This window comes from Struthio camelus, chromosome 7 (assembly GCF_040807025.1).
Source record: "Struthio camelus isolate bStrCam1 chromosome 7, bStrCam1.hap1, whole genome shotgun sequence".
NCBI classification, from domain to species: domain Eukaryota; kingdom Metazoa; phylum Chordata; class Aves; order Struthioniformes; family Struthionidae; genus Struthio; species Struthio camelus.
In genome coordinates, this window is record NC_090948.1 from 37113380 (window position 1) to 37127118 (window position 13739).

At 38.5% G+C, this 13739-nt stretch overlaps 1 protein-coding gene across 5 annotated transcripts in view; it reads right to left on the reverse strand.

Annotated features, from left to right (window-relative positions):
• Positions 1 to 13739, reverse strand: part of JMJD1C (jumonji domain containing 1C) — a 168382-nt gene that overhangs the window by 99905 nt on the left and 54738 nt on the right. For 2 of the 5 annotated variants that reach the window (XR_011142260.1, XM_068950822.1), the window contains exon 2: positions 13421 to 13585. Coding sequence is in view for 1 of the 5 variants with exons in the window: in XM_068950822.1 (XP_068806923.1) it covers positions 13421 to 13585 (165 nt within the window). In the remaining 4 variants the exon portion in view is untranslated. Of the gene's footprint in view, positions 1 to 2378; positions 2579 to 13420; positions 13586 to 13739 lie in introns of those variants that run through there. The other 3 variants (XM_068950827.1, XM_068950825.1, XM_068950824.1) reach the window with 2 other exon arrangements.

The following is a 13739-nucleotide window of genomic DNA, read 5'->3' on the forward strand; positions in this document are numbered from 1 at the left end:
CATTATAGCTTTCTAATTCTCTTGAGAGCTAAGGATTTCATATGTTATATTATAAAGAGGCAGAGTTCACTTTTGTTTGGCCATATGGAGCAGCCACAGGTTCTACTTTCATTCATACTCTGTACGTGTATTTGTATAGTTTAAAGAGCTGGGGCTGGTCATTTTCCCACTTCAAAAAGAAGGTGAGTTTAGATATTCAGAGGAGAGTTTAAAAGGACCAGTGAAAGGTGCAGTGGTTATTCTAATAAATAATCCAGCATACAATCTCCTGAGTGCCAGTAATGTCATTTGTATTGAAGGAACTCCAAGTACGTCTATCATTAGAAGATTGTGCAACCACAGCAGCCCAAGATGTTGAAATCAACATTCTACAGCAATGGCAGTAATTTCAGAGTCATGCGCCAAAATACGATTAATCACAGTTCACTGGGTATTTTGATAACAACACAGGAAAATAGCTGGTTGTAGAAAAAAAAAAAAACATACAATCAATTAAGAATGCCATCAAGCCCTGTCAACAAGCATAACATCCTCATATAGCACAGATAGCACAGTGCTTATAGGTACCTGCCAAAACATAGATTTTTATTTGTGTGTGTGTGTGTGTGTATATATGTATATAACAACAGAAGATCAAAACCGTTAATAAGATTGTATTCCGAGAACTACGCGAACTTACTGTCTTTGCTAAGAAAAGCTCATCTGAGATTACGGATGTCTGAAGCAGACATGAATTGGTGCACATTCAGATTGATAGCAGAGATGCATTTCTATCTGACCACACTTCAGAGGGGGAGGAAAAGAAAGGAAGATTCACAGCAGATTCTCTGTGGACTACACATTCTGGTCAGACTTGCAGAAGTCATCCATTATCCCTTCAACTGCAAATCAAGCCAGGTCAAACACATTATCCTGCTAGGATGGCACCAGTCCTGACTGGTCAAATACTCCCACAGACCATCTGCAGCTTCACAAGCAAACCTGATGGCCCCCAGGTTGAGGTTCACATAATTCTAGTCTTTCTAGATGATGCCTGACAGAGGTCACCATTTGCTACAAACCAATTTTGATTCTGCTTTTCTTCCACAGGACAGAAGCTAATATCTTGGTAGGAAGCACGTAAAAGTCCATAAAGTGCTAAGTGCTTAATAAATAAATGCACACAGTGATTCCATTTTATTTCCAACATGACACAGTTCCAAAAAGATTCCCTGTATTAATTTAACACCCTCTTCAGTAAATTTCCCAAAATATTATTCACTCTCACAGCATGGATTGCACCCTCCATCTTAAAGACAACTCTGCATAGCTCCATTTGCTGTCCCCGACAATAAAGGCTCAACAGCACATTCTACACCAGCCCTAAGATTACCTTGTAAATGCTTCTTACCCGAGAAGTAAAACAGTACTGATCAGTTCTGCCTTAAGTAACCTATGAGAGGATGCCCTCTGAAAGCTGAAGGTACCATCCAGTCTTGAGAACTAAAACTATTACCAACACACCTCAAAATGCGGTAAGGATCCAACTCTGCCAAATTTGTAGCTTCTGTTTACAGAGGTACCAAAGACATCTTCATGTATACACACTTCATGAACCACTACAAATGAGGTTCCTAAAAGGGAATGTGTTCTTGTGCATCTTCAAACTATCCTTCTTGTAAGCTATAAAGATATGTCCTGACATTCCTGAAATACTTCAGATAATCAAGATATGAAAGCGAGCAACAAAAATTTAAATTTAAGAGCAACAAAACATGAATGTTTTATGAATCATTTAAAATACTAAAACTGCTGACAGTACTAAAAGCACTGTAATTTAGAATAGTAAAAGTATGATCACCAAAATCATACCCCAAAGAGAAATATTGGAAATAAAACCAACAGGCTTTAACATGATGACCAGGTCTCACTAAATTATTGGTTTGAATAAATGTAAGCTACTCCAGTCAGATATACCAAAACGCATGTGAACTCTATTCTCTAAAAAGCTAGTTACAAATAAGTTGATGTAAAATAATTGTATAAAGCACAAATGAATTTTGGTTGTGCTCATATTAAAAAATAAGTTAATCATTATACTTCCAAATATAGCTACATTCATCAACTATTAGAAGCACTGTTTGACTCATTTCAGGATTCAGCTAGATGTTACAGTAATCCCTGCTGCATCCAGTCAGCCCTACAAAACAGTGTTTTATGGTGGTAAGTACCTATTGTGGTGGTACTAATTTAGTTTGTAGCCATTCAACATATGCATTTAAAAATCACAACAAAGCACTTCAATGAAATAAATAAGAATTTACCAAAGCCACCTCAAATTATTTCCCTAAACAGAAGTATAAATCTGCATGATTTGTTACAAGAAATGAGGTACTTACCCTATGTCTTAGTCTCAAAACTAAAAGGAAAGCTCAAATTAAAATACTTGGTCAAAAAGTTTTCAGAACACCGCATGATACATAAAAAGGTTAATTTTTTTCTTAAAACAGTTCTCACTAAAAATTAAATTCCATGTAGATTTCTGACAGTTGCTTAGCTAATGGACCAAGTCTTTTTCATAAAACAATCAAAATGGAACACGAAAGCAACTAAAGATCAAAAAGCTTAATAAAAAAAAATTTTTTTTTTCCAAATACTCATGACTGGTGTAGACACTATGACAGTCAGTAGACAGAAAATAAACACTGTATCATGAATTGTGTTAATAATTCACCTCTCCATAAATAAGAAGTCTTAAGTACTCTGGGTTAGTTGAGGTCAGCCATGTTTCTCTAGTAAAACATTAATCAGTGCTAAAAGATATCATTTTCAAACAAAGATCCATTCCCTAGTCCGTAGAATAAAATCATGAGAACTTAAGGCCAATGGACTATTTTGATTGCTTACAAAGTCAGTCAAATGAATATTTTTCTGGAATTATTTTGATTCCTAAAGATGTAGGTAGCTCTAAATTTACAGTTTAGTATTACGTTGATCCAGTTTCAGGTATCAAAAGATATCATTCTAGGTAATATATTTTAAACCTACAATGCACACCAAAAAACTTAAGAGAAAAGAGTTATTAATACTACTGTTGAAGCAACCCTTATGCTTTAGAGCAAAAAAGAGCAGATACAATAAAAAAACCACACACACAAAAAGTATGCTTCCCCCATGTATGTGTACGTCATCCCCCCCATTTATGTGGATACTCCATGCAGTTCAAGGTAGAAAAGCAGATTATTGTAAAAGCTTTCAAAACTGCAGGAAAAAAGTCTGAATTTCACATTTTTCAAAGAAAACAGTGTCTTGCCTCTCATCCCAAGTGGAACAACCTGCAGTCACACTTTCTCTGCTCCTGTCCGGGTACAGCACATGCAGATCTCCCTAAATCTGAAAGGGCTTCAGAAACACTGATAATCCACGTTGACATAAATACTCCAACATGGGATTCAGAAAATAACATGTACTCCTATATAAACAGGCACCTGAACAGAACTGGTGAATACTTCAGAAGAGTGCTATTCCCAGTTTCAGTGTCATAATAGAAGACATACTGGTTTTACTACTAAGAGTATGTTTTTCAGAAAATAAGAATGATAGTCACTTTGTGAAAAGGTAAAGATGAGAGAAATTTTAGGGTACTAAAGATATAAAATAAAAACTTCATCCCAGCTAGCTTCCTTGTGCAGTTTAAATACCTGTAACTGACAGGCAGTTCCTGGACTTCTTTCCTATGGCCAGTTTTCTCCAGAAGTTAAGATAAATTTCAAAAATGAAAATATTATCTAGTTTAGCCTTACATGTTTGCTAGAAAAATGTGATCAGTAAGCAAGGTTGCTGTGGAAACTTTGACTCTTGTGCTCCACAAGGAACTGGCATATATGATGAAAAAACCCAAAGAACTGTTCATGATAAACGCATCATGCAGAACCAATTTATAATGTTTTAGCATCAGTGACAAAGGAGAAACAAAAAAAGACTACCTTTTGCTGCAAGTACATGGTTAGTCTTTTTTACTGTAACCAAAGGCCTGCAACACCCACCAGCAAAAAAAAGTTTCTATAAATGGTAGCTAACTAGTGAGATCTCTTTGTTTTAAGATCTTTTTTCAAATGCAGAGCCCTGAGAGCACAGAATGACACAATGGAACCAAAATATATAACGGAAACAATCAATACTATGCAAGTACAGACAATGTGCAACAGAAGTCAACAGCAGCACTTCATTCTCACCTACATCCCCACTTAGTTCACAAGAGCTTAATATAACCTATTAACATAGTATATTTTTGCATAGTGGCAGAGAGCGCGTGTGTATACACACTAGGGAACAGAGCTTGCTGATCTAGCTGACACTACTGTTTTTTTAAGCACAAGTAGGGAAACAGGGGAGGTGGCAGCACCGTCCCTTGTAGCATTGGTGAAATTGAAGAGTAAATGAGTTAAACTCATTGTCAAACCACAGCCATAACAGATTGAGCTGAAAGGGAGTTATTTACCTGTTTGCAAACAGAAACAGTTTACAAGTTAATATCATAGCACTACAGCGGTGAAATTTTTTCCAAGCTGTGTCATGGTTACATAAAGGAGAAAACCTCCCTTCCCTCCCAACAACCAACCTACTGACACAAGTTAAGTTACTCATGAAGTATAGAGACTACCCTTTTCTCAACTTCAATTTCCATCTTATCCCAAATATTAACACCTCAAGGCTCAACGGATTAAAGTTTTCACCTGTGCCTTTCTCCCAATCTACGTTATCAAGTCTCCTTTTGAATCTAGCAACACAAAGGCCAAAGTAACTACCTCCCCCCACCACTTAACTCGGGTTATCTAAACTTCTGAAGGAACATACCCAGTTACAAGATCTGCTGCTCCTGCGGTAAAAAGAAGTAAAAGTGCTAAGAGAAATCCCCACAAAGAGAATATTATTGTTTCATGGGGACCTGTTCTATGGCAGGTTGAAGAGAAGCTAAATTATGGCCAGATAAAATCATAATGTGACAAAAACGCCCTTTCACGGAGTCACTCCATAGAAAAGATGACCTTAGAGGAAACAGTTGCCTTGCTTCGCTGTCAATAACCAAAATTCAGGTGGAAGTGAAGGATTTGCTCTCTTGGTACTGTAGAAAACTTTCCTTTAAATTCCTGATGCTTTATAAAATGCAAAACTTTCACCCTAGTAAAAGGAAGCATTTGAGCCTGACTGGGACATTCTGACTTCATCCAGACAGAACTAACTCAACACTTAAGCTTCTGTGTCTCAACTACAGTGGAACAGAATTCCATTCCCTGTGGCAAAACATATCCAAACAGTAATGTGCAAACAGCAGAAATACTTTTTCAGAAAGCGTGCTTAGGTTTTTAGGTGGGTACTCCATGCTGCTGAAAGCTGAAGGCAGATATTGAGCCTTCATACAGCAGCACATCATGGGATTCATGATAAAACCCAGCAGAAGTAACTGGAATTCTGGGAAATGAGAACAAAAAACTCATAAAACTCTAATTATGCCTTCCATAACTCATCTTATTCAAGTCAGCATGAAGAGAGCAGTGCTTCAGTATTGCACAGCTGACAAGTCATTAATGCACAGAAGCAGCAGCGGAGATTTTAACAGTGGGTGGCTTTGGAAATTAGCTGCCAAGTGGATTTGACAGGTGTAAAACCCAGCTGCTCCTCCTTGCTATCACAAGAAAAACCTTGAGCAGTGGCTCATGGATGGAGTTCTTGTGACACAGCCTCGCTCACTCTGTCCAGCAACCACTCATCTAGCAGAGGCCCATGCTGACATCCTTCCCTCAACCTACCCACTCAACAGCTACAGCTCAAGATTTTATATATATAAATATATACGTGTGTGTGTGTGTGTGTGTGCATGTGTATAAGTTGTGACTTTTATAAATAATTTATATAAATATCAACAAAGACCCTGAGCATCTGCACTGATGGAGGGGTGCAAAAAGCACTGACAGGGCAGATCAAATCCAGTCAATTCCCCCAAAATCCAAGCTTTGGGAGTTGAATTTCCAAGATCGTGTGCTGAAACCATCAACAGCATCCACATGCCTATATTTTAACTCATCTCCATTACACCTCCAGAATTCAGCTGATCATGCTAGTTCACCAAGGAAGTACAGATGATATAGAAAGCTAGAGTGATATATATAGATACATTTTTTTGTGTAAATGAAAAACATCTATCATACGCACTATGAAAAATCAAATACCTTAAGGCTTCCCAGTCCAATCCAGCAGATCCAGCGTAACTCTTTGCTTCTGATGAAGCTGTAGAATAGGTCTACGCTGAAGCTAGAAGTATGAATGCAGTTCAGATACACCTACACTAACTGGTTGATTTGGGTATCAATAGGAGTATAACTATTGCAGTACAGGATTCAGCACCAGTTATAAAACTCCATGTACAAGCAGTAATCCTGGCACAGAGCTTGCTGCAACTGTGGCTCTCCTACTAGTGCTACTCAAACTGGTTAGGCTGAAGACGGAACCTCAAGAAACTGTATTCATATCTTTTATCGAAATACATAAAAATTACCACCAGCGTTACATTGCCATTTTCTATCTTCTGAACAGGTGCAAATGATAACAATGCATTCAGCTGGGAGTGCTGCTTAATGTTGCAGTTGAAGGATGCTAAACAATATTTAGTTAGTTATTTTGTGCAATCCTTGGAGGACAAGGAAAAGCGCCTTACTAGCGAGAAAGACTCTGACGCATTGAGAGCTTCAGGATGCTGTGACATACTGAAGAGGCTTTCTCTAGAGGAACTGCCAAAATAGCAACTCCCAGGGCCATATAATCAAAATGACTTGTGCTACTGTTATTTTAATGCTAAAGTCTGAAAAATATTCCCTTTTATTTGGTATGCTAGCAATCCTGTTGGCATACACAACTCCTGTAAATGAATTTGGCATTAAAAAAACAATTATATTCACTGATTAGAAATGCAAGTTCAAAAAAATTAAAGTAGCTGTCCACTTCACCGCTCTTTCCCAGAGCGGAAAGCCACAGGACAACACCTGTATTTCACAATGGAGCATTTGAGGAGACGGATTTCAGTTTATTGCTGTTCATCTGGGGCATGTCCTGGGATGGTAATGGCCTCTGCTTAGAAGGCTGTGTGGAAAGCAGTGACTCCTCGCAGTAAGCAGTAGTTTTTAAAAGCAAGTGCCAAAGTACACAGGCGGGATGTCGTACTGCTCGAGACATTTGTGTTCAGTGGGAATATTACAGTAACACATTCTCCAAAGTAATCTTTGAACCATCTCCAACTGCTGTTCCTGCATGTTACCGTCTTTCACAATGCACCAAAATCAGGTCACTCATGCTCTGCTGAGTCTGGTACTTAAATTCACTCTTTCCCGAGTTCTAAACGGTCTTAAATCTTTCCCAAGAAGCTGACAGTTTCCGAGCATTCTCTCCACCACTGTATACATCTTGTCATTACCCCAATTGAGCAAGGTATACAAATACTGGACTTCAGATATAGGGAAAGAAGCTAAAATACCCCCACATATTAGTTTTTGATCAATTTTCTTAGAAGCAAGATTTCTTTCCCTCAAATCCGAAATATCCTCAAAGCTTTTACTTGTTCTAAGGACTCGAGACAGTCTTTTCTCTCTGTCTTGCCTTCTATATACCTAGCATTCCTGCTTTTTTTTTTTTTTTTTTGGGGGGGGGGGGGAACTACTAGAATATTTCCAGTGTCTGCTGAGGATTTAATTGTACTTCAGTATCTAGGAATGTATACCTTTATTCTCCAATTTGCAGGGGGTATTAGGAGGAAGGAGAGTAGGCTGTAGTGAAATTGCTAACACGCAGGGGCAAGTTAACAGTATCTACAGGAACTCCTTACTTTGCAGGCAGATCAGTCTGATGCATGGAACCAACATCTAAAAGAGAAACTTACTCAAAAATGCTAAAACTAGACCATTAAGGCAAGAAAGGAAACAAGACAGATTGAAAAAGTAGCAGTACCTCATGATATATGCAGTTATGAACAAACAGAACCTCTTCTACTTTCAGTAATCATGCCAAAGTAAATCATTTGATTCATCTCAGGATTATCTGCAAGCTCCATAGAAGGCCACTGTTCAAATTCTACACTTTCTTTTAACTGTGACACAAAAGTCAGTAAATATGCCCTTTATATGCCTTTGTTTTATAACCCAAAACCACAAAGCTAGCTGAAGCAGAACGTGGTCAAGCGAAAGGATCTGACAACTGACAGCTGGGGCAGGGGAAGGAAGGGGAAAAGGCTGCATAAGGTTGGAGAAGAGCCTATCCTAGACAAGCCCACAAACCCTTCTACTTTTATACTTTATCACCAAGCACTCTAACACACAGTCAGCACCTGACCGCAGGGGGTCATTCACATCTGACCAGAACAAACGCATCCACTACCATCCAGAACAATCCTAATCCCATCCATCCCCGAGATCACCTCCTCATTAGTATGATGGTCAGACTAAAAACCCCCCTCATAGGTGTCAGTGGCACTATCCACTGTAAATTAACTCCGGATTCGCAGTGGAAAAGAGTTACTGTTTGCTAGTGAGGGTCCAGTCTTGGTCCTGGTTTTGTTATAAGCTTGTCTACAGCACTATTCTTGCAGAGCCCTGGACAGAGTCCCAGCAAAGATTCTTCTCAAGTCACTGATTTAGCAATGACTTCACTTATTCCAAGAACAAGAAGACAGGCAGACAGACATGCACACTTTTTTTTTTTTTTTGATAGAGTTGCTTCTGCAATCATCTTCCCTTAGAAGACAAACATATTTAGGATCTTCTCATGAAGCTTGTCTTTAATTTAATATGTATACACTCTCTTCAAAAATGTACAAAAGAACCAGCTCTTGCTGTATGCCAGCACTGAAACTGGGAGTAATACAGTATCATAGGACTTTATAGTAATGGAGGTCACAGGCCAAACCTGGTGTCGTGCAAACATAGTTTGGTTTGACAAGATGAGCGCTGTAACACTACTGTAAATCTAGAGACAAACAGTCTCCATATTGAAACCATGAGACAATTAGCATGGTTTCTTCTGATTTATTATTACCTATGAATTCACACTGAATTCACATGCAAACTCAGGAGGCAGTACTATATTATTTATAGGTTTAACAATAGGCATCATATGCTTTACAAAACAGACTGTAGCCAGCAGAACACACAAACACTGCCCGATTATCGTCAGTGCCTGTAACCTTCCTAGATATCCAGCTCTGCCCTTCCAAGTGAACAGCCCGTTCCCCAATCCCACTTTTCAGCATGTTTGACTACAATCCTTCTCCTCCATGGCTTCTACTCTGCACAAGACCGCCAGTTCCTGCCAAAAGGAAGCTGCCAGAGTAAAATATTTTCTCTTCCTCTGCTCTACAGTAGTCTCCCTCCTTTCCTGTTGTAAGCGCAAAAGGTTTCTCAGGGGCTCTCCTACTCAGTACATTCACTTTCCCTTATCTCCAACCCTTTTCTTTCTAACCTTTTGCATTCTCCTGGCTCTTCTTTACCTTAAAGTATAAACTTGCTGTAATCTATCTTAAATTCCTTTAATCTTAATAGCATTTTCAATCATACTCTTATTCCCTTATTTTTCTTCCAAGTTGATAGAGCATGCCCCCAGAGCAGCTGCATTAAATTCTTTTTTTTTTTAATCTGTAGACTTTCATTTCAGCACGTTACTGAAGTTTCCAATATAGCGTCCCATCCCCTTCCCCCCCCAAAAAAATCAACACTCAGTCCATACCTTCCTATACCTTGAACACACAAAGTTGATGCTGCTAAAAATAAAAAAGTGGTGGCTTCCACAATGGTCTCCTCTCCTAATTGGTCTATCATCTTATATTGCTTTTTCACATTACTCTACTACTCTTTTTAAGATGTCTCTAGAGACTTCTCTCCTTATTCCTCTCTTTTTCTCCATCTACATGATATTACTAGGTATTTTTATGTGCAATTAGAGAGCTAGTAATTAAATTCAAATTGACAGCTCAAGTAGTATACTATTTTGTCCACGTTAAAAATCTGGGCTACAATTTGTCACCCTGCCCACACACTTGCTTCTGTCTCCCTTGTTGACTGCTGAGGAGATACCATCATACTGCTAAACCTTCAGTGTGAACTGTATCTTAGGCATGATTTTATCGCTGATATCTAACATCCTAATACTCAGACTATTTCTAAGACTGGGAGATTAATTTTCTGCCCCTAAAATATAACTGTTCTTATCCTCCCACAGATCTAAAATTCTTATCATCTGAACTGCTTCAAAGTTTTCTGAGGAATTCAAAAGCAGTTCTGCCTCATTTATAAGATACTGATAATACTCCTAGCCCATCATTTTCACCAGTACACTACCCTTTATTTATTTTTTTAAAATCTTTTATCTACACCCTCCCTTGTTAAGTAAACCAAGGCACTTGCTTACAGCTTCAAGACCTTTTATAGGCAGCTTTTCTTAATTCCTTAATGGGGAAAGACCCACCACTCTCACTTCCATTACCCCCTTGTTAGGTTTTCAAAATTCATACTTTCATTTTTTTCCTATGCTTACCCCTTTGGCCAAGAAGTTTCCTTCTCCGCTGACATCTGCATAGCTACCTGCAAATACACTTTTTCCCTAATATCTTAGGCCACATACAGGCTGACATCACTTCTTGTCATTGCCATTTCTTTTTGCTTCTTTATCTGCATTCACTTGCATCTGTTATATAGCCTGTAAACCCTCTAAAATAGGGACAAGTCTTTTCTTTTACGCTTGTAAAGTACCCACCACAGCTGAGCATGGTCTCAACTCAGAAACACTGTAATTAATGCTGCCTACATTCTTCTAAAGCTATTCATGAGCCAGAGCCATTAAAACTTCACTTGTGTGAGCATTCACAGACTGTGTAAAGAATCTCCTCTGTCCCTAGCTCCAGTTGCATTTACATACGGTGCAATTTCCAATTACAACAGTCAACTAAGCAGCCAAGAAGTTCTCCTCCACTGTCCAAAAAAATCATCTCACAAGAAGGAAAATCATTTGATTACAGTGTGAAAGGGCAGCAGCACATCTCCTCTCTTTCACGCACACACTTGCAAAGGAGATCAGAAATCAGTATCTAAACCAACATTATCAGAATGACCTTGATATGCTTCTTCATATCCTTCTTCATATCCAGCAGGACTCCAGGCTCATTTACTATCAAGTCATTAATACTCTTCTCATGATGTGGCAACCAAAATTTTCACCACCTCTTCCATTGCTTCCTCATCATTAATGAGCTTTGTTGTGACTAAGAAAAGACCCCGTCAGAGAGGTCATTCACTCCACTACATCAGATCGTTCAGATGTTCTGGAAACAAAGAGCCAAGTATGCCAACATGAGTATCTTCCCTGTTCCCCAAGGCCTTGGGTGTTCAGTGCAGTGATCCTCACCTTCAGGACAAGCTACAGAGCAGAATTTTGGGAGGTACGTACAGAAGGACTCTGCTCTAACTCACAAGTTTATATTCTGTATCTGTATTTTCCATCAAATGTGGATTTTCTGGAGGGGACATGACTAGAGGGTTTGACTCAGAGAGAACAATTGTTAGCACATTTGTAGGCAGGCCAAGTAGAAATGCTGAGAACCTGTCATTTCTACCATCTGGAAACTGTGACCTAACAAGCTATTTGAGCCCCACTTTCAAATATATGATTTTATTTTGTATAAACATAGAAGCAGGAGGTGATCTCTTGCAAACCTTCCTTCTCCAGTCCATCAGCTACCTCAAGAACAATAATATTAGAGCAAAAAAAAATTTCTGCCTTCATCTCTATTTCAACTAGACCAGACCAAATTTGAAAAAAGTCTCTAGGGAGAAGAAGGTGCGACTGAAACAACATGTTCACACATTAGCAAAGTCATACTTTTGTCTTTGGGATAGGAACAGCAGCCAGACTAGAAGAGAAGACATTCTAGAAATACGCTCCTAAGTCCAAGAAGGATCTCTATACCCTAGAGGGTGAAATTAAAGGCATGTAAAATGATCAAAGTATATAGATAAATTCTAACATGCTAACTGATTTTAAAATACTCATCTCAATCCAGCAGACATTGGGTGGTTTCAAAGAGCAAGCAACATGATTCCCTAAAAGTGAAAATTCTTGCTCAATGATATACTAACATGAAACAGAAATTTGCCTGTAGATGCAAGCGTATGCAACACCTTGCCCATCCAGAATGTTAGGTTGTTTTACTTGAGCGCATTCACATACAAGGCGAGTCAAGCATGAATATTAACTGAAGAGGAGGCAAGCCCATCCTAAACAATCTATGCATTTCTTCCATCACTAAGCTTCCTTGAACAGCCTGCTTTGTGGCCTTCAAAATGATGGTTCCAACCACAAAAATCAGAAAAATAAGCATGCAGTAGCATTTCAGAAAGTCCATCGAGTCCTCAAAGACAAGAACATGAAAGGAATGTTTTAAATGAAATACAGACAGCTAAAATCAGAAAGGAGAAAAAAATATCATCTAAATTATTACAACTACGAATTTCTAAAAACTCCAGAACTAAATTACAGATATTAAGACTCGTATCAAATATATCTAATAACAAACCATCTTCATCATTCTGACAAACTTATTGGAGCTCCTTTTTCACCTTCCAGCCTGGGAGACCCCTCCCTCAATTCTCTACAAAGGAAAAACATCCAATGCAATAGGTCCCTAAAGTCTTACAAGTATTTGGATCTTCTGAAGAATTTGAAAGTAATACTTGTTTCTTTGGAGAAGAGAGAAATACATGCTTAGTCCTTGTTAGATGACCTCAGAAATGTAGTATTCCCCAGATCTACCTAAATGCCTGTCAAACATGGGCACAACTTCCTAGCAATTCTCTCAGCAGCTTAAAGGTTTGGGCATCAGTCCAGAAATAGAAAGTCACAAGTATCACCTCATAATCCAGGCAAGCAATTATATCGCTTACTTGTTTGATCATTGCTCAGTTTTCTCATCTTTCTAAATTTTGACCCACATTCTAGATAAGCTCGACTCCCCTAAACAAGGTGCCACAAGCTTAAGGGTTTGTTTTTCACCCTAAATTCAACCCTCCATAGAGCAGTGCAATGTGTTGCTGGTAAGTTAGTATTTGTAAGACGCTTTGGCCACAGAAAGTGCTATTAGTTCTATCAACACCACTCAAGGAGACTAGTTTTGCAGTACTCTAAGTTGTTTCAAAAATGAAGATGAGTGACTATCACACATTGCTCCCACCCTTTCAACACAAACATGCTTGATTAATATTTTCTAATCCTTTTCTTCCCCTCCTCCCCTTATGCTCACCAGTTCCCATCACCGCAGCTATTAAAGTAAACTAGACAGTTTCCTAAGGAGGACAGTATTAAACAGAGTAAAATAGTTTTAATAAATGCTATTGCTCAAGTATCTTACCAATGCAGGCCATTGAATTTGTTTGATCTTTGATCCCTGAGTCTGGCTTGGGTCCTTCCTTTTCGCCCAGACCAGCTGGTACTCCACCAAGAAGGTTGCAAAATCTTCATAAACTTTAACCCATTCTCGTTTTTCCCATTCAAGGTCATCAAATTCCACATATACCTAGGGAAATTTAAAAACAGGAAGAGATATACATTATTGCCTATACAAGCATGTGTATATCCACATGCACTTTTGAAAGCATATATTTAAAGTTTAATTTAATATTACCCCTTTTACTTTCATGGTATTGAAATGACATAATCAATCAGTTCCA